This window comes from Taurulus bubalis (genome assembly GCF_910589615.1).
Source record: "Taurulus bubalis genome assembly, chromosome: 8".
NCBI lineage: Eukaryota > Metazoa > Chordata > Actinopteri > Perciformes > Cottidae > Taurulus > Taurulus bubalis.
The window spans coordinates 25,818,735-25,843,514 of NC_136596.1; the positions used below are offsets into that span (position 1 = coordinate 25,818,735).

A 24,780-nucleotide genomic window follows, 5' to 3' on the forward strand; every position below is an offset into this window, starting at 1 on the left:
TCACTTTACAGACTGGAATAACATTTCGTTTGTCTGTTTTTATGAATGATTTGGTGTGACACCCACAGTATCAGTGCTAATCCAGTCCTTCTGGTTAAACACATTCAGGGTTTGAAAACTAGTGAAACAGAAGAAAACATTCAATTGACATATGACTGTTATGAGAAATATTAATGTATTATCCTTTTCTAAATTGTGCAAATATTTGTGTTGAGTGCAATATTAAAATATGTGTTCACCAATCCAATCAAAATGAGGGCCATGATTATAGGACAACATATTGAATTGATACGGTTCAATTAAAACAGTGTCTTTGTTCCTCAGCTAAGCCCCATAAAGTGCTAGAGTCCTGGCTCAACAACCAGGAACTCAATTTGGTCCTTCTCTTTGATCTTGAATGCCTCCGCTATGATCTGGGCAGCATCCTTGTGCTCCCGACCTCTCAGGGAAATGCCATTGACCTCCAGGATGACCTGACCCACCTTCAGCTGACCGCAGTTATGAGCGGAGCCTCCTTTCTGTCAACAGGGACATGAAGGGAAGGGAGGAGAAAAGGCAAACAATAATTTTACATATTTATGAATATAGCACCATTCATACAATACATTATCTGTGAATAGTTAGAATGACAGCAAAGACACAGGGTTTCTACAAACAGTACAAGGCAACTTTCATGGTGTTTCAAAGCACGTCCTCTGCTGCTTTCGAATGATTTTTGTGCTCTGATAATTATTTAGCCTTTCAGAGGTTATTGGATATTCAGCCTGGCACTGGGCTTGTATTGGTCATGACTATGCGCCATGGTGCTAACCAAAGTCCTGATCCTGCTGCAGAGAGACGCTTTGGAGCAATGCAGCAGTTTAGGAGCTATCCGATACCTTGGAGAGCGTTGCACAGACCTGATAGACAGGAATACTGTCAGAATGGAGTGAGGATACATTGATTAAGCCCTTCTCTGTCACGACAGGGTGTGGTGGGACAGAGACTGGAGGCACGTTGAGGAAAAATCAAAAAGTACTTTACTAAACTGTTATGACTCGGGGCATCATGGAAAGAAGCCCCAACTTAGTGCTGTTCACCTCCCCGCCTGTTGTGATATGTGTTGCCTTGCCCTGTGTTTTTTTCATTCGCTGCAGGTGATTGGACGGCTACTTAGGAGGGAACCTGTGGGGCCGGCTCTCTCTCTCCAGCTTCCAACCGGGGCATGCTGCACAAGAGGGATCCTTGGGGTGGTGGGGTTAGGAAGAGTGTCGGTAGGGGTGAGAAGCCCTTTTTGTTTAGCCGTGTTTTCTCCTGTTTTCAGGTAGGGAAATAGGTAAGACACCTGTATTTTCTTTTGTTCCTTTTGTGGTAGGGAAGTTAGATTACGTGCACAGATTGTTTTGTTTGTTATTTTGGGCCAGGCTCACCCTGAAGAATTTATGACACCTGGTGGAAAATAAAACATAATTGAACTACTCCTCTGCAGCATTGGTCCTAATTTGGGAGGTGGGGAGACCCGTCCGTATGTTGCGCTCAGGCTCCCCTAGGCCGGGCGTAACATAATAAAGTAACAAGAAAAGGGAAACAAAATTAAAAAAGTATTCTGAAAAAATAACACTCGAGGGCGATACGGGCACACATACAAAGATAATCTGCTTTCCCTTGTCCCCTGCCAGATTGTCTCATATATACACAGGTGTAGGGCATGAACAATCAGGAGACACACATGGGCATGGCTGAGGGCAGGTGAAGGGAATGAACAATCCAGAGACACACATACACATGACTAACAGGGTGTTACATTATCTGTGGTACTACATGCTTTTGCAGTATATTTACTGAAAGGGTATCAGGTGGGTTTGGTGGAGTGAAAGGAAACTGTTGATTAGCATTGTTGTAGTCAAGACCACCTAATCAAGTCATGACCAAGACCAGAGTGTATCGAGACTAAGGCAAGACTAAGACCTTGAGGGGTTGAGACCAAGTAGAAACCAAAACAGCGCGAGATCAGAGTCAAGACAAGACCAATGTGAAACATGCAAACCATAGCCACTCCTCAAATCAATCTCAAAGATCCATTCCTATAAAATCACCTTGAGAAAACAAATGATGTGGAATTAACTTACAAATCAGAGTGTCCACAAAAAGAGGCAGAAACAATAGGCACGGTACAAAAAACAAATTCCAGAGAGAACTTTAAATACACATATAAATAATCAGACAACGATTAGTTCGAAAGGATGTGAACAGAACAAGGGCTGATTATACTATCGCATATTGTGCAACCTTTTAAAAACCAAGCCATTTTTTCTGAAAAGTGGTAATACCCATACTAAAACAGATCTAGCTCATCAACCACAAGGGCAATTTGAATAATTTAAACAGATATAATACAGTACCCCTTGTGAGATAATGTGTATGTTGTTAAAAAAAAACCCTAAGGGAGGATTGGTTTTAGAAAGGTTGTTAGATTTTAAATCTAAAAACATTTATTGTGTTATTGATAATAACAAAGCTTAGATATTACACATCAATTCAAGCAGCAAAGTGTTTCACAGGAAGACATAAAAAGGACAAAAGATAGCATACAATGCAGATACACACATTTCTACATAAATACATATTCATAAACACATTTGAATACGAGGTCTGTAAGCTAGAAGTAGCCTACAGATCGCGTCTTGTATCTCAGCACTACTGGTAATCGTTTTGTAATCTGTAATAATTCTTCGTCCAGACCACGTTTCTCATGTTGGGAAAAGTTGCGTCTAAATGACTGTCGCTTCCAGCGCCACTTCAGGCTGACCAGTAGCCAGTTTGATACAACAATGGCAGGACAGCAGAAAGCCACCTACTCATTTATTCCTGTACATGTATTCCTTTTGCCAGCCATGTATCCCATATAAATACATTTTTCCCGAAACATATGAAAGGGTTATTCCAAGTGGAGGAGTAGCTTTGTTTGTATTGAGCAATCCCCAGAATGTTGTGTGCCCTTACCCATGCCCACAGAGTGTTTGGTTTTTGTGCTAACGAGTCCATAACCTGAATGGAGCTGCTAGTACCCTTCCATCTTCACCCATGCAAGGTTAGATTCATAATTTGCCCAGTGTCATGCTATTGTATTAATTTCAAATGCTATGTTATACAATTCCATATTTCGAAGAGACAATTCCCCACTATATCTTGAGGCAAAGAATACCACCTTCAAAAAAGGCCCACCTAAAAGAAGATAAAGAAAATGTAAAAAAAAAAAAAAATGTTTAAGTGAACACTGTATTTAACACATTTGCACTCTTTACCTTGCTGTTAGACAGCCCTTTCTGAATCCATTGACAAAAACAATTATTTTACCTCAGGCTATAAGTTTGTGCAAAGATTCTACACCACACCATACAGGCGTTTCAAAATGAAAGTCAAAGATATTCCAAGCTGTACTAAATGCAGCCATAATTATATTGGTACGTACCTCTATGTGTTCTGAGACTGCCCATCTAATCTCTAGTGTCTAGAAAATATTCTGGCATTTCCAATTCCTAGACAGCCCACCTTATTTTCATTCAGTGATGACACACACCCTCAGTGATAATTCCAGGTTAGCCCTTAGGAAAAATCATTTTTGCCAGTTTAACCACCGCCAAGAAGACCACTTAACTCATGGTTCTCTCCTGATCCCCTATCGATAATGGAATGGCTGAATCATTTTAGGGATATTGCTCTCATTGCGCCATGAACAAATACACCGATGTAACTCGACTCCACATGATCAGATTCTTATCAAATGTCTCATGCTTGAGACTCGAGGCCTGAAGACGTGTGCAGTCTAATTTTTGACCAGTCATAGCGCCACCTACTGGTAACAAAAAGTAAAAGTTTCTATATGTTGGCTTGTTTCTCTTAGTAGGTAAATCAGATCGGCATTAAATTTCTTCCACACAAGTGATGCCAGCCCTCAAAGCTTTTGATGTTTCGTGTAATGCTGTTGCCGTGGCGACCCGTCCTTCGCAGTGAACAACAAAGGTGCTTTTGAGGAACTGAACATGCTCGAAACGTAACTAAACTTGGCGCACACACATTTAGAGGCAAAGATGTAGTTACCTGGTATGATTTTAATCTTTCAAAATGGCAATACGGCTCGATAGCGCCCCCCTTGGGCAATGTATTGCTATATCACTGCCAGACCCTCCAGCCCAAACACACAGTTGGTTTAGAGATCTGCATTTACTTTGACAGTCTGTTTTGTTACAAACACTAGATCACATTCACACATTATGTTGCAAGTTAAAAAGCCCCGATAAAATGACTACGGCGCTGATTCACACATTAAATATTGTCTAAGCCTTATCTGACGGTCAAGCAAGTTCCAGGTTACGTCAACCGGCGTCCGGCAAGTACCCTCGACGTGCGTGAAGGTGCGAGGGCCCGGTCACAGTTGCTTGCAGCTTTAATTCTTATTTATTTTTGTCTTTGCAAGGCAATGGTGATGTGTGTTATAGTTTGTGTTAAATGGGGTTTGTATTTGCATTAATTGCTGTCTGTGGTACCTTGTGTAGAACAATGTTTAACACTTCCGGAACTCGCGACGCAGATCTGTGTTTTACAATATTGACGTTTTGTAAATATTCATATCTACGCGATAAAGCGGCACAGAAATAGAATTCAAATTCAAGTGGAATCAGGAGGCTTTCCGCTTCCTTCCTCCTGTGAGCTCGAAGGCGATTCACACAGAGAGATAGGGGCAGGGATGTGTCGTGTGACGCGGTGCCGAAAGTACTCGTCACATGAAATCCGTCACCGTGACTTGTTGATTCGTGTGTCCGTCGACATTTTATTAAAAAAAACTGTACAGCAGGGATCCATTTGAAGATGGGTACGTGTTGTCCACATGAGTACAGTTGTCCACATGAGTACAGTTATGTTTTTACAAGAGATATGAAGAATTTCCAAAATCAAGATTATATTTTTCAGCTTTAGGACCATATTATGTGCCTTAGGACAATGGTCCCTCATTATATAGAGAGCGGAGATTGTTCTGTAAGTTCTTATATACAACACATGAGTATGTATCATAATGCAAGTGACTTTAAAAAGGGGAATTTAAGAATGATGTAAAATTGAGAAAATGATCTCAGACCCGAGAGTGTGAAGACTCTGAACATTAGAACAAAACAATGGCTTTGAACCATGAATCAGCCAAACCCTATTGCATCACTTCCTCACCTGAATGGTGACTATGCGCGGCAATGGTTGGCGTGTGTTGGCTCCCCCCTCTATAGCAATGCCAAGGGTGTTGGCATTTTTCACCACTCGTACCAAGATAGCTGTGGGAACTGGGTCTGGTGAGCCACTCTGCTGGGTCAAAACATAAAAACATAGATAAGTATTGTTTTTGTTTATTGTTGTTCTATTATCGTATGTTAATTAAAAAAAGCTCATGTGTACGACCAATCACCAGGAGTATGGTGAATAGTCGTACACATGAGCCTCTGCCGCAGTGGCAAACATTTAAAAAAAAAATGTAACTGTGTAAAGAACAGACAACACAAAACACAAACAATAGTTCATAACAAAAGAAAGTGAGACTGTGAGATACAGAAATCAACTAATTCATCATCATATACCCACTGAGCCAACATTCAAGATGGAGCCACTGCTCACCTAGTAGCAAAATGGCTAAACCAGTAACATTAGAAGAAAGGCTAAACCAGTGGCACAAAGCACCCCCACTGAAGTGAAAAGCTGGTTCTGACTGAAATCAAACAAGTACTTTCATGACGGCTATTTTGCTGCATGTAACAGACATGTTTATTTATTCTTATATAAAAGAAAGGCTCTGCCCTCTCAGGGATTCCCCAGAACCATTTTGTCCGAAAAACGCCTTATGACTGAAAAGGAGCAAAGATCCTTTAGCTAGAAGCTAATAAAAATGAGCTAGTATGCTATATACCAAGTGGCTAATCAGGAAATAAGGTGCAAGTGCACAGCTGGGTCTGGAAGGTCAGATGACCAGTAAAGGCAGAAATACTGTGGGGACATCTGAGGGGCAGGTAGGAAATGTAGTCCTTTCATACAAGGAAGAGGGTAATTGAAGCTGGAGTCTAAGTAGTGTCAAATCCAATATCAGCAGTGTGTTATATGATATGTTCTTTTAACTGTTTAAAAAGCTCAGCATAGTGTATATTAGGGCTGGGCGGTATATCACGGTATTTTGTAAGATTCTGCCGGTTTCACGGTATTTTTTTTTCCAAATAAACACATTAATTTATTGACGCCGAAAAGGACTGCCATCGTTATTCACCACTCGCTCGCAACTGGCCAGCAGCTGTTTTGATTGGTACATAGGGAGCTAAACTGGAGGGATTTAGGACCCAGGAGAATCCCTTGATACTAGTGGCGCATGCGTGGCCGTAACGACTATCGTCATTCTTCGGCAGGCAGCAACATTTAATGTTTACAGTCACAGATACTACAGCCGTCTGAGCTACTTACGTCTCACGGATAGAAGTTGACTCAGTCATTTTTTGCACACATTTTTTTGTCAAGTGAGTTAACATGAGACGTAAGTAGCTCGGTCCGCTGCTCCTTCAGCTTCAAGCTGTGAACATTAAATGTTGTTGCCTGCCAAACAGCGGCGACCGGTATGACGGTATGTGAAAAATTCATACCATACGGAAAACTGAGACCGGTATACCGGTTCAACCGGTATATCGCACAGCCCTAGTGTATATCTTTTCTTTGTTTCTTCATCTCAGATGAAAAAAATGACTTGTGGAAACTGATTTGCACTGTAAGCATATTATAAACCTAATTTTCTCCGTTCAATTTCTTTTAAAAATGCCCATTTTTGTTCTGCATTTCTTGGCTAACAAGACAATTTAGTTTTTAAATAACAAGCGCAGACCCTGCAGACCATCTTCTTAGAGTTTGATAATGAAATACATATTTAAACTACTGTCAAATTATTTACATTTTGTTTTACTTTGATGTGATTGTCCATGTAACAGTATTCTCCTTGAATGCAAATTGAGAGAATTCATCTGTTTGTTTGATTGGATGAAATGGTTGAATAAAAGCTACGAGCAACATGGTAAATCGAATGATTTGTTGAAGTGGTTATTTAATGACAATGTGAAACCCTCACTTGTCTGATCCCTGGAAGAAGTACATGGGTTCCTGGTTGTTCCAGATGGCCTTGCTGGTTCTTGCTGGGTCGAGGGCTGCCATCCTTACTGAGGCCTCCTGCCTCGGCTATATCCACCCCGCTGTCCTCACTCAGAGTCTGGCCACTGTCTGACAGCTGGGACAGGGTGGCCCCTGGATGAGACACTATAATGTTTACGATATACAAACAATCAATACATACAGAAATACAGGGTTTCAATCTCAAAGGTCCACTGGAGGTTGAAAGACACATTGTTATGGCAAAAGTCAGAAAAGCCAGGTACCATAATGCCAAGTACATTTTGCAGAGGGGGTGGGGAATCTGGTTTGGATACAATCACACCAACTGTCTAAACCCTAACATGGGTTGATCGCTAAAAAAGGATTATAACCAAACATTGTGAATTATAAACTGGGAAACTACAACACACATCACCTGAATGTGTGGTGAGATAATGTGGGTTCTACAGCTTATTGAACAACAGAGTCTTGCCAAGCTTCCACCTCTTAATAATACTGTTTTGGGCTGTGATAGCCTCCCGGCTTGTGTTTGCTGTATGCCATACTGGTCAAACATGGTCTTGATTTGGTTTACATTAATATATAGTGATATATGTAACAAACAGTGTATCTTTTGTTTATATATAATTTTCACTGAACTTAGTCAAGAAAAGGGAGAGGTATTAAAGTGAATTGTAACAAACATAACAGTTTTTTACGACATGTTTCATCACGTTACGTTTTTTTTACAAGCATGTCTGAACTGTAACGGAATATAACGGACTTTAACGCCAATACACAACCCAAAAACGTTAGCTAACGTGATATCAAGCTGACTAGCTTTCCATTAAAAAACAGGTTGGGAACGATTTGATGGGGTAACGTGACAAAAATATTATGACACAACTTGGATGGCTAGTTACCTTCGTTCGTATAGGCGGTAACTTTAACTTGGAGTGAAAGGATAAAAAGTTGGAGGGAAATGAAGACGCTGTAGACATCTTAACACTGATTGGCTAAGACTTGACACGTCACATCAAATATGTTTTATTGTGAAGATCACAATATCACCTTTTCTCCTTGTCTCACTCCAATCTCAGAAACGCTGGCCGGCCAGTTGACAAACAAAAACTATTCGGTTATAATTCAGTTAAATTTGAAAACTGATTTCTTTCTTTCTTTCTTTATTTGATTTGACAGTCAGTTCTTGAGATACAGACGTTGAAAGATCTGCTAGGCTACTTCAATACATATGGCACTAAATCATAGAGCAAGTTAGACATTTTCTCAAACTGGACCTTGTTGAACATTAGTTGAATACCCCTGCTATAGAACTAGGGTACAACATTTTTCTCATGTTTTAGTTGGTCTATATGCAGTCTAATTAACGAACAATGTGATGTAATGTTATGGATTCCATCGTAATGAAAAGATTTAACAGAACATTTCATTGCTAAATAGCATTACAGATAAGAGGAAAATATGGATGTGTGTAAGTAACTGTCTATAAATACCATCCCATAAGTTATTGGTTGGTAACAAATTACAATTTTGCCCAATAATTTGATCTTATGTGGAGGCATACATTAGATGTATTTATGTACAGGGAGTCAACACCCACAGCCAAACACAGACACACTCACAGAGACACAACTTGAGTACCTCTTTGCTGTTGTGTGGAGTCTGCAGACAGCCGGTTCATGTCTGTTATGACGACTTTCCGGATGAAGGCAGGTGAGCAGGGCTGGTCAGGACTACAGGGTGAAGCAGTAGGTGTGATGAAAGAAGGGCAGGGGGAGGGGCAGCGGGAGGGACATGGTGTAAGATGGGGTGATGGATGAGGGGATTGCATGGGAGATGCTGCCTTGGATGAGGACGCAGACTTTGACAAGTAGCAGGACTTTTCATAGGAGCTGGATCTGGAAGCGAGTTTGACAGATACCTCTGGCTTAGCAGAGCTAGAGGACTGGTACAGAAAGCCTGGGCAGGTGTGGTGTCCTGAACTGGCCCGATTGTGGTTGGCAACATGGTTGTGGAAGTGATGAGCGAAGTGGGGGCTGTACTGGTGTTCAGTTTTAGAGAGTTGAGGGGAACTCTGGCATGTGTGATAGAGTGCATTTAGCGAAGTGTGGTGGCTTGCACCAGAGCATGTGCGGTGGGCAGAGACTGGTGAGGGCGGCTGGGTGCTGGGGAGGGCTTTAAATGACTTGTGGAGGCAATCCTGAAGCAGCCAGGTGGGACCAGTGAAAAGCAATCCGGAACGGGGCTGCAACTGCCGAGCTGAAGGCGTCTGGTTATGCTCCTTCTCCTTAGATGGCTTGCTCTGAGTCTGGAGAAGGGCAGTCTTGAAGAATGGAGAAGATTCATCTGAAGCCTGCATTTCATCCTGTCAATGAAAATAATGCAACAGTATACATGAATCCCACCTGGAGGTTGTAGCTCCTCTCTTGGAGCCTAAGAAATTACAAAAGGAAAAAAAAAAAACCTTTACATTACAATGTTTAAGATCTCAGTCCTGGTTGATATATCAACACCTGTAGCTATACTAGCATTCAGACGTTTGGGGTCACTTAGAAATGTCAGACGCAGAGCCGCCAGCGTGTCTGAGATTGGAGTGAGAGACTGAGAAACGCTGAAGTCGTGATCTTAGCAAAAATAGAACATCTTGGATGTGACGTGTCGAGTCTTGGCCAACCAGCGTTAAGCGTTAAGCGTCTACAGCGGCTTTATTTCCCTCGAACTTGTTGTTAATGGAAGCTACAGGGCTCTCAAGTGTCACGCATTGAGCGTGACTGTCACGCAATTCGGTCTTAAGTCACGCCCTCCCGGCACACATCGTATTTCTCACGCTGAAAAAAAACTCTAGGCTATTTAATGTGCCGCAGCGCGCAAACATGACCTGGTCGCGCTGCCTTCACCATGGAGGAATCAAGCACGTCTCCCCGAATCCCCTGGACTTATCAGCCAATCAAAAAAAAGAAATGGGCTACACGAATAGCCAATCAGAAAAACGTATCTGTTGTATCTGGGTGAAATGTAATCCAGCAACCAATGAAAATGAAGCTAATAATAATAATATGGGGGGGAGGGAGGCTGGTCTGTGGGCATACGGGGGGGGGGGGGGCAGGAGGGGGAATATGTCACTCTTACCTGTCTTAAAAACTTGAGAGCCCTGAAGCTAGTCAGCTTGCTAGCTTGCTATCACGTTCAGCTAACGTGTTTGGGTTGTGTATTGTCGTTAAAGTTACGTTATGTTCCGTTACAGTTCAGTCTTGCTTGTAAAAAACCGTAACGTGGTGAAACATGCCGTCACCCCCCGGTCTGGTTCAGTTCACGCTGTCACTCGTTAACGTTAAATCGGTACACTGGCGGATCTGGCTGCAGGTTGTTTTTTTACTCAAAGTAGACTGAATCAAATCAAATTAGTTGGGCTTAGCCAACAACGTCATTTTGTGGTCGTAAGAGGCCCAGAATGAAATAGTTTAAGGAAGAGGACTCTATATGCAGCGCAGCTTGATGCAGAGCTGAGATGAGGTGGAGCTGGGCCTGGAGGTTTCGGTCAAAACAGACGTGAGAGGAGCAGTACAGCTTCCTACTGTCCCAGTGTTTCATACATATTGATAAAGCAGGGCATGCTAAAGCAGCCTCTACTCCAAGGAGATCAATTACAGTAAAAAGGCAGATGTAAAGCATACATGTGTATGTTTTTAGTGTTAGTCCATTTTAATCTAATTTGTTTAATTAACAGCTCGGAGATGTTCAAGGAGCAACCTGTTTGTGCTTTCTGAACATGTTTTGCACTGTGAATTTGCACTGTCACTTCTGTTTTTGAACAAAGGGTTGGAAAGTAATGTTTTTTTGCTTTTTTATCCGATTCATCGAAAAAATAATCAACCGATTAATCGATTATTAAAATAATCGTTAGTTGCAGCCCTACATAGAAGACTAATGGATGATTAGAAAACCTTGAAAACCCTTGTAAAATTATGTTAGCACAGCTTAAAACAGTTATGCTGGTTAGAGAAGCTATACAACTGGCCTTCCTTTGAGCTAGTTGAGTATCTGGAGCATCACATTTGTGGGTTTGATTATACTCTCAAAATGGCCAGAAAAAGAGAACTTTCATGTGAAACTCACCAGTCTATTCTTCTTCTTAGAAATGAAGGCTATTTCATGCGAGAAATTGGGAAGAAACTGAAAATTTGTCTAGGTGACCCCAAACCTTTGAACGGTAGTGTATATACTTAAAATACAGAGATGGATTCAAGATGTTAGCCGATAATAAATAATTGAAGAAGGGGGAAACAGCTAGTCTGGCCTACAACTCTAAAGCCGTACACAGTTGCACACAAACAGAGTGAGGTTTTAAAGACTATTATAATACGGGTAGATCAAATCAAGCATTCTGATTGGTTGAGAGTGAGTCACGGGGTGTACTTTATTCAGCCATAAAGTACAGTACAGCCTGTTTACATTTACCAGAGCGTTCCATATCAGTGCACACTTAAAATAACAGGTCGATTTAATTTGCGCGACCATTAGTTGTCATTTCAAGCTTGACAGTTACCAAACATGTTTCGTGTAAACTTTGATATTTTGGGGGGGAATGACTTTGCAATGACTTTTGATGAGAATGTCAGCGGTGAATAATGTATTTGTGGTCCCTGTTCCTGCTGTACAGTCAAACGTTGATACGGCTCACAATCAGGAGAGCAGAGCAAATAACGCTCTGAGAGAGACTAGTTAGCGGGAAGCGAGTGCGTAAAACAGGAAACTAAGTTGAGGAATGAAAAGGCTTTGATCACAAAATCGTGATGATTTCCAGTGAGAGATAATTACATCGGTAATTTCCCGACGCTAGGCAAGTTCTCTCAACATCATAGAGGAGAAAAATGACGGAGAAAAGACGGACAGAAGCAGCGAGAGCACTTCTTTACATGGGTGGCTGAGGGTCATCCTCCACCTGCTTTCAACCGGCCTGCGATTTACTGAACAGGTAGTCAGTTTTATAGTCCCGTATGTGCATCCCGAATGTGTATATATACACATACATGGACAACTACAACATATTTTTGTTATATATATTAAAATAAAGCTGAAAGTCTTCCAACCACATATTGACTGCTTTATTTAAAATCCATTGCAGTCGTGTGTAATTGGGGAAATAATAGTTCAAATACTTATGGCCCTGACTGTATATGGAAATCATTCACAGACAAAACAGTTTGCCTTGCATATGCATATAAAACAATAGGCAAATGACACATACCAGTTCAATGTCTTGAAAGGCATTTGTGTTTTCCTCCTGGTGTTTTTCTTTCCGTCTACCAATTGTGCCATCAGTCTGAAAGAAACAGTATGATGCATTGTATTACTGCAGGACTAAATCTGAAATACTTAGGTATGGTTTTAGCTATTTAATGCAGATGCCTGATGGATGGGATTGTCCCCGCAGGGCAACACGCACAAGAAAGTTAAGACAGTTTGGCGGTTTCACGGTTAAAAAGCAATCAACCAATAAGCACAGAGGAGGGACTAACGATTAGCCAATCAAGCATTGTCAAGCAAAGTCAGTTGTGTGCTGGAACCATGCTTTTGCAAATTATGTTTGTTGCTTTGGGTCCGTTATTGATTTATCTAAAATGCTGTTAGAAACCTCCCGAAATTCACTCACACTACTACGCTCCTCCGTGCCCTTCACTGGTTACCGGGGGCCGCACGCATCCGATCGGGTCCAATCTACATCTAGGACATGGTAAAAATCGCACACCCCAGCTCGATAACTCCGCTTGGCTTCTGCCAATCGGCTTGCAGCTCCGTCACTGCGAGCTAAACACTTAACAAAGTCACGACTGTTTGCTGTCCTGGCTCTTCAATGGTGGAATGAGCTTCCCATTGACATCAGGACAGCAGAAAATCTCTACATCTTCCGCCGCACACTAAAACACTTATTTTTCAACTATACCTTGAATAAAGAAAGTAGCACCTAATGACACTTAGTTATAGCACTTTATAGTTTAACTTTCTTGAAGAAATGTACTTTCTCGATTCTTGTTGTTCTGAGTTTGTACACATGGTTGAATGCAATTATTGTAAGTCGCTTTGGATAAAAGCGTCAGCTAAATGAAATGTAATGTGCTCATGCCTACATATGCCATTCCCCATTCCTAAGTTCCCCATCATGCCCATGTACAGGACTGTATGTTTTGATCCTATAAACACCTACTCCAAATGATGTCGACAATATTACAATGGATGTCACATTTTTGTGTGCAGTAGATACAGGATCTACCATAGCAGGGACGGTGTGGTCTGCATCATGGATCACAGAAGCCGAATGGTTGCAGTGGCCCTGTGGATGCAGCACTCCCAGGCCTCTATGCCAGCTCTGGTGGGCTTCCCTCTCACGGTGCAACACCAGCCTGTCGTACAACTCAAGGTCCTGGGGAGCCACCAGACTCCTCACCTCAGACAACATGGACAACTGCAGGATTGGAGAAGAGGAAACAAAGCTGAGATAAGAGCATGCATGACGGAAAGAGCAGAGAGTTGCTGAGGTCAGGCTGCTTTAAAGTTACTATGGATGTTAAATATGTGATAACAGCCCCTTTCAAGTTGTTCACTTGCTACACACTGTGTCTCAGGTATAATGAACCCACACAATGTAATTTGCAAAGAGCAAGGTTAGTCTTAGGTCTTAACGTAAGTAAATAACAGAAATCACTGAAGGATATGCCATATGTCAAAAGAGATCATTGTCATATACAGTGCATCCGGAAAGTATTCACAGCGCTTCACTTTTTCCACGTTATGTTACAGCAGGGGTGCCCACACTTTTTTGGGCTCACGAGCGGCTTGCAGCTCTTCTGGCGTGGCTGCTGGGGTCACTGACTCCAAAATGGAGGACGAGGAGCAGCAGAACAAAGCGGAGGAGCAGCACAGTTCTGCTGCTGCGGAGAACACCAGCTCTCAGGATGCTCTTGAGGTCGACATGGAGGAAGAGGCCTCCACGAGTCTTGGGGAGTTCACTGGGAGCACAGAGGCAGAGCAGGGGGTCGCCAGCCAGCAGCCAGGTGTCGGGTGGAGGCGACCTGGAAGAGAACTCGGGTCCACTAGTCGCTGAGAGGACCGGGGGAGGACAATCCACAGATATTTATGAGTTAGAGGAGGTCAACAGGTTTCTGGATGAGACATTTGGGAAAACGGCGAGAGTGAGTGACCACTTCAGTGATACCGTTAAGTTTATTAGGTCTGTGAGCAGTTTTAAGAAAACTATGGGGCCTGACCTTGTACGCAGGAGGAAGGGCTACCGCCTCAAGAAACGTGTCACCGACCTGAGGGAGGAAGGAAGAAGCAAGTAGAACTGGTAAAACTGAAAAAAGGACAACGAGGAATTATTTCCTCTGACGCCATGTAGGTCTAGAGGTGGAGGACACGGACTGAAGGGTGATGGACAAGGTGAAAGCTTTCAGGCGGCTCTCTGCTCTGTGGGGGAATGATGATGATACGGTTCTTTCTGGTTTTTGTCTAGGAGAGTTTTTAGTTGTTCTATTTATCATCTCAACCGCCCTGAAGATAAATAAATAATGTTAGATTGTGTCGTCCTATAAATGGTGAAATAAATGTATTTTTGAAAAATTCCCTCTCAGAAAACCGTGTTTCTTGTCAGGGACGGCGTCCTCTGAGACGTCGTCCCTGTCTTTGAGGCATGGAGTGCGGGTTCAGCCCGACCTGTGTGTCCCGGTGGATGCGGTTCTCCTGGCTGTGGGAGACCGTAGGGGTCACGCAAACCTGAACTACGCCTCCAGGATGAACCGAGGGGTGGTGGTGTTTTTGAAAGAGGAGCGCTATGTGGCGCAGTTAATAGCAAGTGGCGTCCCCGCTGGCAGTGCCCTACACCCGGGTCACCGTGTCCGGGGTCCCCCCGTTCATCCCCAACCAGGTGCTGGAGCGGGAGCTGCAGCGCTCCGAGAAGCTAGCAAGTAGCCTCAGAACTGTTGGGCTGGGCTGTAAGAACGACAAGCTGAACTGATGTCCAGTCCTTTAGGAGACAGGTGTTTATGTTCCTCACCTGTCCGTCTCAGACGCTGGAGGTCTTGTTTAGGGTGAAACATGGGGAGGGACACTACGTGGTGTATGCTGTATGCGTCAAGTGTTTTGAGTGTGGGGGTGTGGGGCACAAGTGGGCCGCTTGTCCGCACAGACCAGCCGAAGGGCATCCTGGGCCGGGGGCCATACTGGCGGAGGAGCACGGGCCGGCCGAAGGGCACCCGGCTCCGCTGGGTAGCGAGACAGGTAAACAGAGAGCGGAGTTAGGCGGAGGAAAAACTATTGAGGGGAACTCAGCTGTTCTGAGTCCAACAAAAGGGAGAAAGAAGGTAGATAAAGCACAGTTGGCAGGAGCAGAGGAGAGGATGTGCAGCAGGCAGCAGTAAAGAGTCGACTGCAGACCAGGCTGCTGGTCCAGAGGTCAGTGAGGCTTGTATTGTGGAGGAGGAGATGGAGTACAACACTGACTCTGACTCTGACTCCCTCGCATGCTCCCAGGCTTAAAGTGGAGACTTGTATAAACTAGAGGAGATCAATAACTTCCTGGACGAAACGTTCAGTAAAGCTGTTAAAGTTTTAGACCATTTCTCTGATGCAGATACATTTGTAAAGAGTGTCTTAGCTATACAGAAAGGGGTTGGGGTGGGGAAATTAGATGAGAAGAAAGGTTACTGTCTGAGAAAACACCTGACGACTCTTAGGAAGACAATACCGAGGAACAAAGGTTCCAAAAGGTCAAGGCCCAAGTAAGTCCATCATGGATGTGCTGCACTTAGTTTGTCTTTTACCGTTTGTTGTCTACGTCACTGCTCTTTTCAATTTTCCAATGCACAAGGTGAGGTAAATTCTTTAAATATTAATGGTGGGAGTGACCAGGAGAGGAGAGTGGTCACTGCAGTTATCATTAAGCAGAATGGACTTCTTCTGGTCTGGGCTTCACTGGCTGAGAGCTGCGGTGCTGCACCTGCCGGTCCGGGAGGGATGGCAGGACCTGGTCTCATCGCATCACACACCAAAGCCTTCAGACTGCCGATGGCAAAAGACTGCTGTACGGTTTGGGCCTGCCATGGACTGATGCTGCCTGTGATGCTGCCTGCTGAGGAGGGATGGTCTGCTGAGGAGGGCTGGACGCTTTGGGAGCAGCTACACTACGTCCCAGGCCCTGTCGTCGGTCAGCCGGAGATCCAGACTGAGAGAGGCTGGCTGTGTGAAGCTGGGTCTTATAATGAAGACTTCCATCCTGCATCTAGCGGAGCTGACCATCATCCGGTCCAACAGGCTGCTGCTCGGGCTGCTGGAGGGGGTCTGTGCCAGACCTCTGGCTGTCTTTCCTGCTGTGGGACAGTGGAAGGATGAGGAGGACATCCTGCTGTCGCTAAGGACAGCCCAGTTGAGGGACCCTAATGTTCTGGGGAGGAAAGCAGCGTACCAGGTTGGGAAGGCCTCTACCTTGCGTTCTCTGGCAGAGGTGAGGGTGTCGAGGTGGACTGAGGTTTTTGGCAGGGGATCCTCTGCAGGGGGCTGTTGGTCCCTGTACAGACCCCCGGTAGACAGAGCCCCAGTAGACAAACCCCCGGTAGACAAAAGGACAGGTGACCCCAGTGGAGGGTTGTACATGGGGGCCATGCTGATTGCTCGGCTCAGGGTGCATGCTTTTTTTTTTAGACAGACAAAAAACCCAGACTTCTTTGTGGACATTTGGTCTCTGAAGGACATTCTGTGTGCGGTCAGAGACAATGCTATGGTTTACTATTTATTTTTTAGTTTTGTAAGTTTGTGATAAACTGTAAATTAAATTGAATGAGTAATAAAGCTCTCTCTCTCGTGTGAAACCCGTGTTTCTTGTCTTTGAGGCATGGAATGCGGGTTCAGCCCGACCCGTGTGTCCCAGTGGAGGCGGTTCTCCTGGCTGTGGGTGATCTTAGGGGTCACCCTAACCTGTGCTATGCCTCCAGGATGAACCGAGGGGTGGTGGTGTTTTTAAAAGAGGAGCGCTATGTGGCGGAGTTGATAGCGAGCTGCGTCTTGCTGAACGGCGTGTATCTGTAGGTTTCCTCGCTGGCAGTGCCATCCACCCGGGTCACCTACACGGTGTCCCCCTGGTCATCCCCAACCAGGTGCTGGAGCGGGAGCTGCAGCGCTACGGGGAGCTAGCGAGTAGCCTCAGAACTGTTGCGAAAAACTGAAACATGTCCAGTCCTTCAGAGGACAGGTGTTTATGTTCCACAGCTGTCCGTCTCAGACGCTGGAGGTCTTGTTTAGGGTGAAACACAGGGAGGGACACTACGTGGTGTATGCTAGCACAGGTAGCGTCAGGTGTTTTAAGTGCGGGGGTTTGGGGCACAAGCGGGCCACACAGACCAGCCGAAGAGCGTCCCGAGCCGGGGACCACACCGGCGGAGGAGCACGGGCTGGCCAAAGGGCACCCGGAACCGGGGGCCACACCGGCGGAGGAGCGGACTAACACCGGGGCTGCTGGATAGCGAGACGGTGGAGGTCGCTGCTCCGCAATGAGGTGAAGCCCCGTCCACTTTTGGGGAATCTTGCTCAGACTTGCTCTTGCTCTTATGCTGAAAATATTTTTTATTTTTTTAAAGGCAAGGAGTTGCGGATTCATTAGAGATAAAAGACAATAGGGTCTAGTATTCATATCAAGGTCATATGAGCTGTAGAACTCTAGAGTCCCCTAATTAGGGGACCCAGGGTGGAACTGGTGCTTATAGCTGATGTTTATAAACCATTAATATAGCTATTTTTTTACAGCTTACAAACCATTAATAAAGGATGCCTCATTAGAAAGTGCTACCAAAAGTTGTATGAACAAAAACCTTGTTAGTCTTATAATCTATATTACTTTTCAGATTTTTTTGTTCACAAGCTTGAAACATTAAGCTCCCGTTTAGACCCCACAAGTCCCCAAGCTGCTGTACTTTTGCATGTGTGTTAAATAGCTCAAAAAGAGCCATGGCCAGTGGCTCCACTTCTATGTGTCCCTCCTGGTACTCCTGCAGGTAGTAGGCCATGGTCTGCCTCTCTGGCTCCGTTAGCAGCATGTAGGCTTGCTGCTCTAGAGACACCTGAGCACCTGGGGGGCCTACACCTCTGTAGACTGCTGGCTGGAGGAATAGATAGGTTGAAAGATGAAAAGACAAAAGGAAGAGAGAAAAACAAAGTGAGGTTCACATACAGACAGGGATAAGAATAGTTATCTCATTCTTCAAGCCCAGTAACACGCAAATAGAAATTATTCAGATGTGTGCAAACTTTCCATCACCCTTCCTGTGCAGAAAAGGGTGATTGAGCTAAGGGAAAATGCTCCACCAGGTAGGTGCAGGGCATGTCAGTCAGAATGTGTTTGCCTTTAGGACTCAATCATTGTTAACTTTCTAAACTGCTCGACTCTGAAACAGATTTTTTAACAGAGTTAGTAGATTGATTGAGTGTCTGCGAGGTTCCATGACTTTACGGAGATTGTGAAAACTGTTGCACTGTATGGAATGAATAGATATATGCAAAGGGTAAAAGCTGCTAATATTTTCCTCAAACACATTTTAGCTGTGAATGGGGCAAAAACAAATAAGAGGCTCATTAGATGGTGGAAATGCAATGTTTAAAGGCCTGCAGTTTACGCTTCGATGATGATTCCAAAGTAAAACATGACAAAATAAACTAGACTGGAAAAAGCCACTAAAGAGAAAGCTTTTCTCTTTACCTTGTTCAAATATACAGTGTTGAAGGTTGGGATGCTTAGAGAAATTTGGAGAGACAGAACAACAATAATCTAAAGAGATGAAGGCAATCCAGGGATGAAGAGAAGTTTACTGTAGTTTGTTGGATTGGAAAATCAATATTCTATATATAAAAAAAATCTGTAAATTAATTTTTTTAATTATAGGATCAACTTTATGTGTATATACTTGATAAAAGGAAAAACAGATCACTTTATGGCTCAGGGCCAGAGGGACTACTCTCCATACATAACTGACTCTGATCGCATCTGAGGAGGGGAGACAAAACCATTGTGTCACCACACAAATCCATGGATAATGAATACTCTGAGGTAGTTCTAAAATCTGTGGTCCAAATATTTCAAGTCTGTCTTTTTTGAGGTAGTGTGTCCTTATGACCTTCATGTGAGCAATCTAATCAAGTGTCAAACTGATATTAAATTCAAAGCCTCAATCAATAGCTACAGGTAAAGACTATTGGCTGCTTATTCTTACATATTTTTGCATAATTGACTGAGGTTTGTCATCTTTTCTGCTTGATTGTATTAAGCTAAACTGAGAAAAGCGGGTGTATATTTATTAATCCCTTGTTTGCACAGGCTGCAAATGTCCATCTATAAAAGGGAAGTTATTGTTGTTGCTGGTTACGACACCATGGCTCGGAGACGTGATGTTTTTCACTAGTACTTGTATTGATTATGTTGATGATATTATTTCATAGCTTAAATGTTTTCTTTGATTTATCATGATACATTTTCTCTGCCCTTGTAACACATGACATACTTTGTCTTTATCTGAGCAGTTTTACGCAGGTCATTTTACTTTTACTTCAATATAATACAACCTGTCACACATTTGCCCCCCCCCAGAGTAGCTCCTAGGCATCAATCCAGCGGCGGGCTTAGACACCTCAAAGCTTCAAAGCCTGGCTAATGAAGTGGGCCTCGGATCACCAGCCCAGAACGAGCCCACTACCTCAACTCCTTGCCGCAAACGCGCAAAGAGAACCCACCATCCAGCTCCTCTAGCTAAACGTAAGGCCATCACCCCAAGCTCATTGCAACTCGACCAACCTCCGGCCCTTGCAACAACTCTCCAGCTGCTTGCAAATTCCATTCAAGACATCATGACATGACACGCCTCCAGTCCATAGAAGACAATCAAGCGTCATCTTGCTCGACAAGGTACAGGGCACAAAACCTGCGGCCCGACGCACCCCAGCAAGCATACGACCTAATCCTACCTCAACATTCCCTGGCCTCTGCCATCCCCAATCCTTTTTCAGGTAGGCTGTATATTCTATCCGGAGAAAACATTTCACCATGCTTGAGATAAAAAATTCAGCAGGGGAAAGATATAAACCTCCTCACCCTCATATTGCCTTCCCCTGAGAGCAAAGGTAAAATCACCACCGGGGAGCATTTTACTGCACTCATTAAAACCGCCAACCCAGGATTGTCAAGAGACATGTCAATCGGTGAATTCTTAGTCGCTTTCGGGATTTTTCGTGAAGTAATATGCGCCGTCTACCCAGAACTCCGAAAAGAACTAAACACATTTTTTAAATACCACAAAGCCTTCTCCAGCAAAGCCGCATACATGGCCCAATCCAACATCCGACTGAACTGGTCCGTCTTGGACACAGAACTGCTAGTCATGATAGAGGGCGGCTCGCAGTCAGGACTTGCCTAACTTGCGGAATCCCGGGCCTCTCAGCACCTCTCTGCCTACAGTACCATTTCTTCCCACAGAGCATTAAAGCCAAAATCAGATTTGACTGCACTAGCTGCTACCAGGATCCAGGCCCCCTGGGGAAAACAGATAGCCGCGGCTGCAAGGTGCACATCGTCAGCAACCAGCCGGTTTGCAATAACTTCAATGAAAACGTGTGCACTTATACCCCAATTGCATATTTCTTCACGTCTGCAGCCACTGCCAGGACGCACACCCATAATCTGTCTACCCACACAGGGTCCGGCCCCAGCAGAAGCATCGTGGGTCAAGGAACGACTGACAGTCTACCCCTCCACACCAATAAATGTCTCAGCACGGCTTAATCTCCGGCCTCATCTCCGTCGATGATGACAGGGAATACAGAGAACTGGACCAGGACTTTACCGGATGGTGCCAGCGGAACCACCTTCAGATCAACTCTGGTAAAACCAAGGAGCTGGTGGTGGACGTCTGCCGGGGTAAACGCTCTCCTCCGGTACCAGTGAGGATACAGGGACTGGACATTGAGATTGTGAAGTCTTATAAATACCTGGGTGTTCTTTTGAAAAACAAACTGGACTTGACTGACCACGCACACAGACTCTATAAAAAAAAGGAACTTTCTGCTAAGGATGCTGAGGTTTTTGGAGTGCAGGGAGCACTCCTGATGCCCTTCTTCGATTTTGTGGTGTCATCAGCCATTTTCTATGGAAGGGTTAAACATCTCGGCGTTCCACTCTCCGACGAAAAAACAACTCGTCTGACAACTGTCCTCCCGCTGTTCCATGACAGTTTTCCCTTTGTGTTTCCTCCCGGAAAACCCTTACGTTCATACTCTCTCGTCTATGTCTGCGTTTGGGTCCGCTACCACACCCTGTGACAAGCAGACCACAAAAAAGCTTGTTGTGGTCTGGTTGTATTTTGAGCTGCCCATCTGCAACAATAGTTCATCAACTAGCCCTTACATCACAAAGCATCTAGAAACATATTTTGCGAGGGCGTGCGGATAAACTTCTGCCGAGATGTAATGAAAGTGGTGAGGAAGATGCAGGGGCAGATCAACTGGGGTTGCAGCTTTCACCCTAAAAAATGACTCCCAAGTCATGCACAATGAAAGGTTGTTGCTGGTCGGAAATTTACAATAGAGAACCTGTCCGTTTGCAAGTGAAGGCAGCAAGAGATGACGCTCCCAGCCCCTCATCAAGGCAAAGGTAGATTTGTATTAATTTCCTGAGACTACGGGAAGGAGATGTGGGATGGACACAATTTGAAAGACAGATTTTATTCCCATGAAATAACAAACAAACAGTCTTGCAACAGTGTAGGGCCATGGACCATGTGTGGACAAAAGGTTTTGTAAGAGACCTATTTCCAGAATATCCTGAGATCGCCAAAAAGCTCTGAAAACGCTGCTTCCATTTCCAACATTCTGTCTTTGTAAAGCTAGTTTTAAATTACGCAGAAGACTGGACATAAAGAACACACGTCGAGTGTCATGGTCTCCCATCACCCCGAGATGGGACCCACTAATTCGGCGTAATGGTGAGTTGTATTTTTATAAAGTTTATTTGTTTTTATGCCGGTCGTATCATTTTATTACATCATATCGCCTACACCGTGAAGGCCGGTCCGTGAAAGTCTTACACGAAACCGGTCCGTGGTGCAAAAAAGGCTGAAGACTGCTGCTCTAAATGATGGCATGTCAACAGTTAAGTTCTAACCAGGGTCTGATTGATGTACAACACATCTAATATAAGGGTAGTTTTTGATAACTGTCCCCCATTTGAGTCACTGTAAAAGAGGCAGTGAATACAAAGTCTTGTCCCTCAGAACCCATTCAGTTTTCAGAGCAACCATTAATGGTTACCCAGTGGCTATTGAAATGCTTGTTGGAACTGCATTAACTTATCATGGCCACTCATCTGATCTTAAACCACAAAGATCATTAAACCTCGACTGCCTCGGGCACAGAAATTTGACCTATTTTTGTGGAAATTCTTTTGGTACCTTAATGTTTAAAAAAATATATGAAAGCCTTTAGTACTATGCAATTAAAAAGTGACATACATATATTATATATTGGATAGACTACCGTAATACACATTTCATAGACACAAACACGGATCTGTCCATCTATCTATTTGACAACATGAAAAACAAGAAATTAGTGCTGAATACAAGATAATGTTCGTATATAATAAATTGACAACAGGCGCTGTTTGCACTTGTAAACATCATGACTGGATCGTAGCAGTTGAAATGGATGTAGCGGATGGTTAAACACACATGTCATTTCGGGTATATGTGCAAGTGTGACAACATTTTGACCGAATGAAAATCTGAAAGGAATTGAAACACTGTCTATGTACAACTAAAAATGTTGTTCGGCTGCCACTCTTCATCACAAGACATCCTATGGCCATTTCTTTACTACATTTCTATACTGCATCCTCACACCATAAAGTGAAGACTATATAGACTATGTATCCAATACTTTAAGATTAATAAATCTATACCACCTGGGTATAGCATTTAGTCTTAGCAGCAGATATTTAGTTGGAATGCTTCCAGCAGTCCAACTATTGTTATCGTCTTCTTTATTCAACTTTTTAGTTGGAATGCTTCGGCAGTCCAACTACTGTTATCGTCTTCTTTATTCAACTTCTTTTTAGTTGGAATGCTTCCAGCAGTCCAACTATTGTTATCGTCTTCTTTATTCAACTTTTTTTTTTTTTTATTCTATTTCTTCCGTACGTATTTTGCACCTTATCTCCTCCTTCATATTTACAGCTACAGAAACCGTTCAACTATTAAAATATTCAGCTACTGAAGGACACTCCTGGTATGACTCTTCAGCTTTTTAACTATTCAATTTTTTTTAATTATTAAGCTTTTCATGAAAATTAAAATGAATGGGAGCGGATGGGGAAAATCTTCAAATCCTCTTCAACTTCAAACGCTGACAGGTTCTGCATACGTTCGCTCCCATGTTAAATCTGCCTCAAAAATGGCTGTCTCCCACGACCGTACCTGATTTAGAAATTGCGACTACAGACACATTTGGCGTCTTGCCTTTGAAGTTCCTGAGATATAAAGCTTTTTATGAGAAAAAAAAATGCACTGGAGTCTATGGAGATCATACAACTCAGTCTCTCCCTCATGTCACAGGTGTTTTCAGTTTGAACTAATCACCGCTTCACACTCATTCTTGTTTTAACGTCATTGTGGACACACACACACACACACACACAAAGCAAGGCTGTTCCTGGAGAGTGAATTTGATCACTAGCATGAAGTTTGCTATGCTCACTGTGTCTATGTCCGCGTGTAAACGGCCGCGCGCGCGAACGTGGTAATACGGTCGCGTGTGTGTGTGTGTGAACGTGAGCCTTAGTGAAGCTATTTAAACTCCAGAAAAATATCAAGGATATCAGTGCGATCGCCTCCTCCTCTCCTCTCTGTTGAATGTACTATAATGGTGATTTGAGCATGTTTTTGCCTCGAAATATGGGGTTTAACAGATGGTTTTGTACACAATCTGCACACACATTGGAGTGTGTGACTTGGAGATATTCATGCAGATATTCAGTCAAAGGCATTGTAAAGCCTCCTGCCTGTCTGTCTGTCTTCCCTTTCAAAATAAAAGCCCCATGAATTAACTGTATCATAACATGAAGCTCAAATGAGGATTTTTGTATTAAATACTTAATGCGCAGACTAATACTTTGACTACTGCTGCTAATATTTGGACTAATACTACTACTGCTATAACTATTACTAATTACTACTACAGCTATTAATATGACTACTACTGCTATTACTATGAATACTACTACTACTACTTCTACTCATACTACTGTTATTTCAACTACTACTACTTCTACTACTACTGTTACTTCAACTACTACTTCTACTCATACTAGCGTTACTTCAACTATTACTTCTACTGTTACTTCAACTACTTCTACTGTTACTTCAACTACTACTACTTCTACTCATGCTACTGTTATTTTAACTACTTCTACTACTACTTCTACTCATACTACTGTTATTTCAACTACTACTACTTCTACTACTTCTACTGTTACTTCAACTACTACTACTGTTACTTCAACTACTACTACTCATACTACTGTTATTTCAACTA

The 24,780-nt window shown here is 43.4% G+C and overlaps 1 protein-coding gene across 1 annotated transcript in view; it reads right to left on the bottom strand.

The window, feature by feature from the left end:
• Positions 1-341: 341 nt before the first annotated feature.
• Positions 342-24,780, bottom strand: part of LOC306740769 (whirlin-like) — a gene marked incomplete at both ends in the record, with an annotated part of 83,906 nt that continues 59,467 nt past the window's right edge. Inside the window, 6 exons of the mRNA XM_079222997.1 lie at positions 342-518; positions 5,203-5,334; positions 7,124-7,296; positions 8,806-9,529; positions 13,436-13,627; positions 18,123-18,308. Of these exons, the coding sequence (XP_079079123.1) occupies positions 342-518; positions 5,203-5,334; positions 7,124-7,296; positions 8,806-9,529; positions 13,436-13,627; positions 18,123-18,308 (1,584 nt within the window). The remainder of the gene's footprint in view (positions 519-5,202; positions 5,335-7,123; positions 7,297-8,805; positions 9,530-13,435; positions 13,628-18,122; positions 18,309-24,780) is intronic.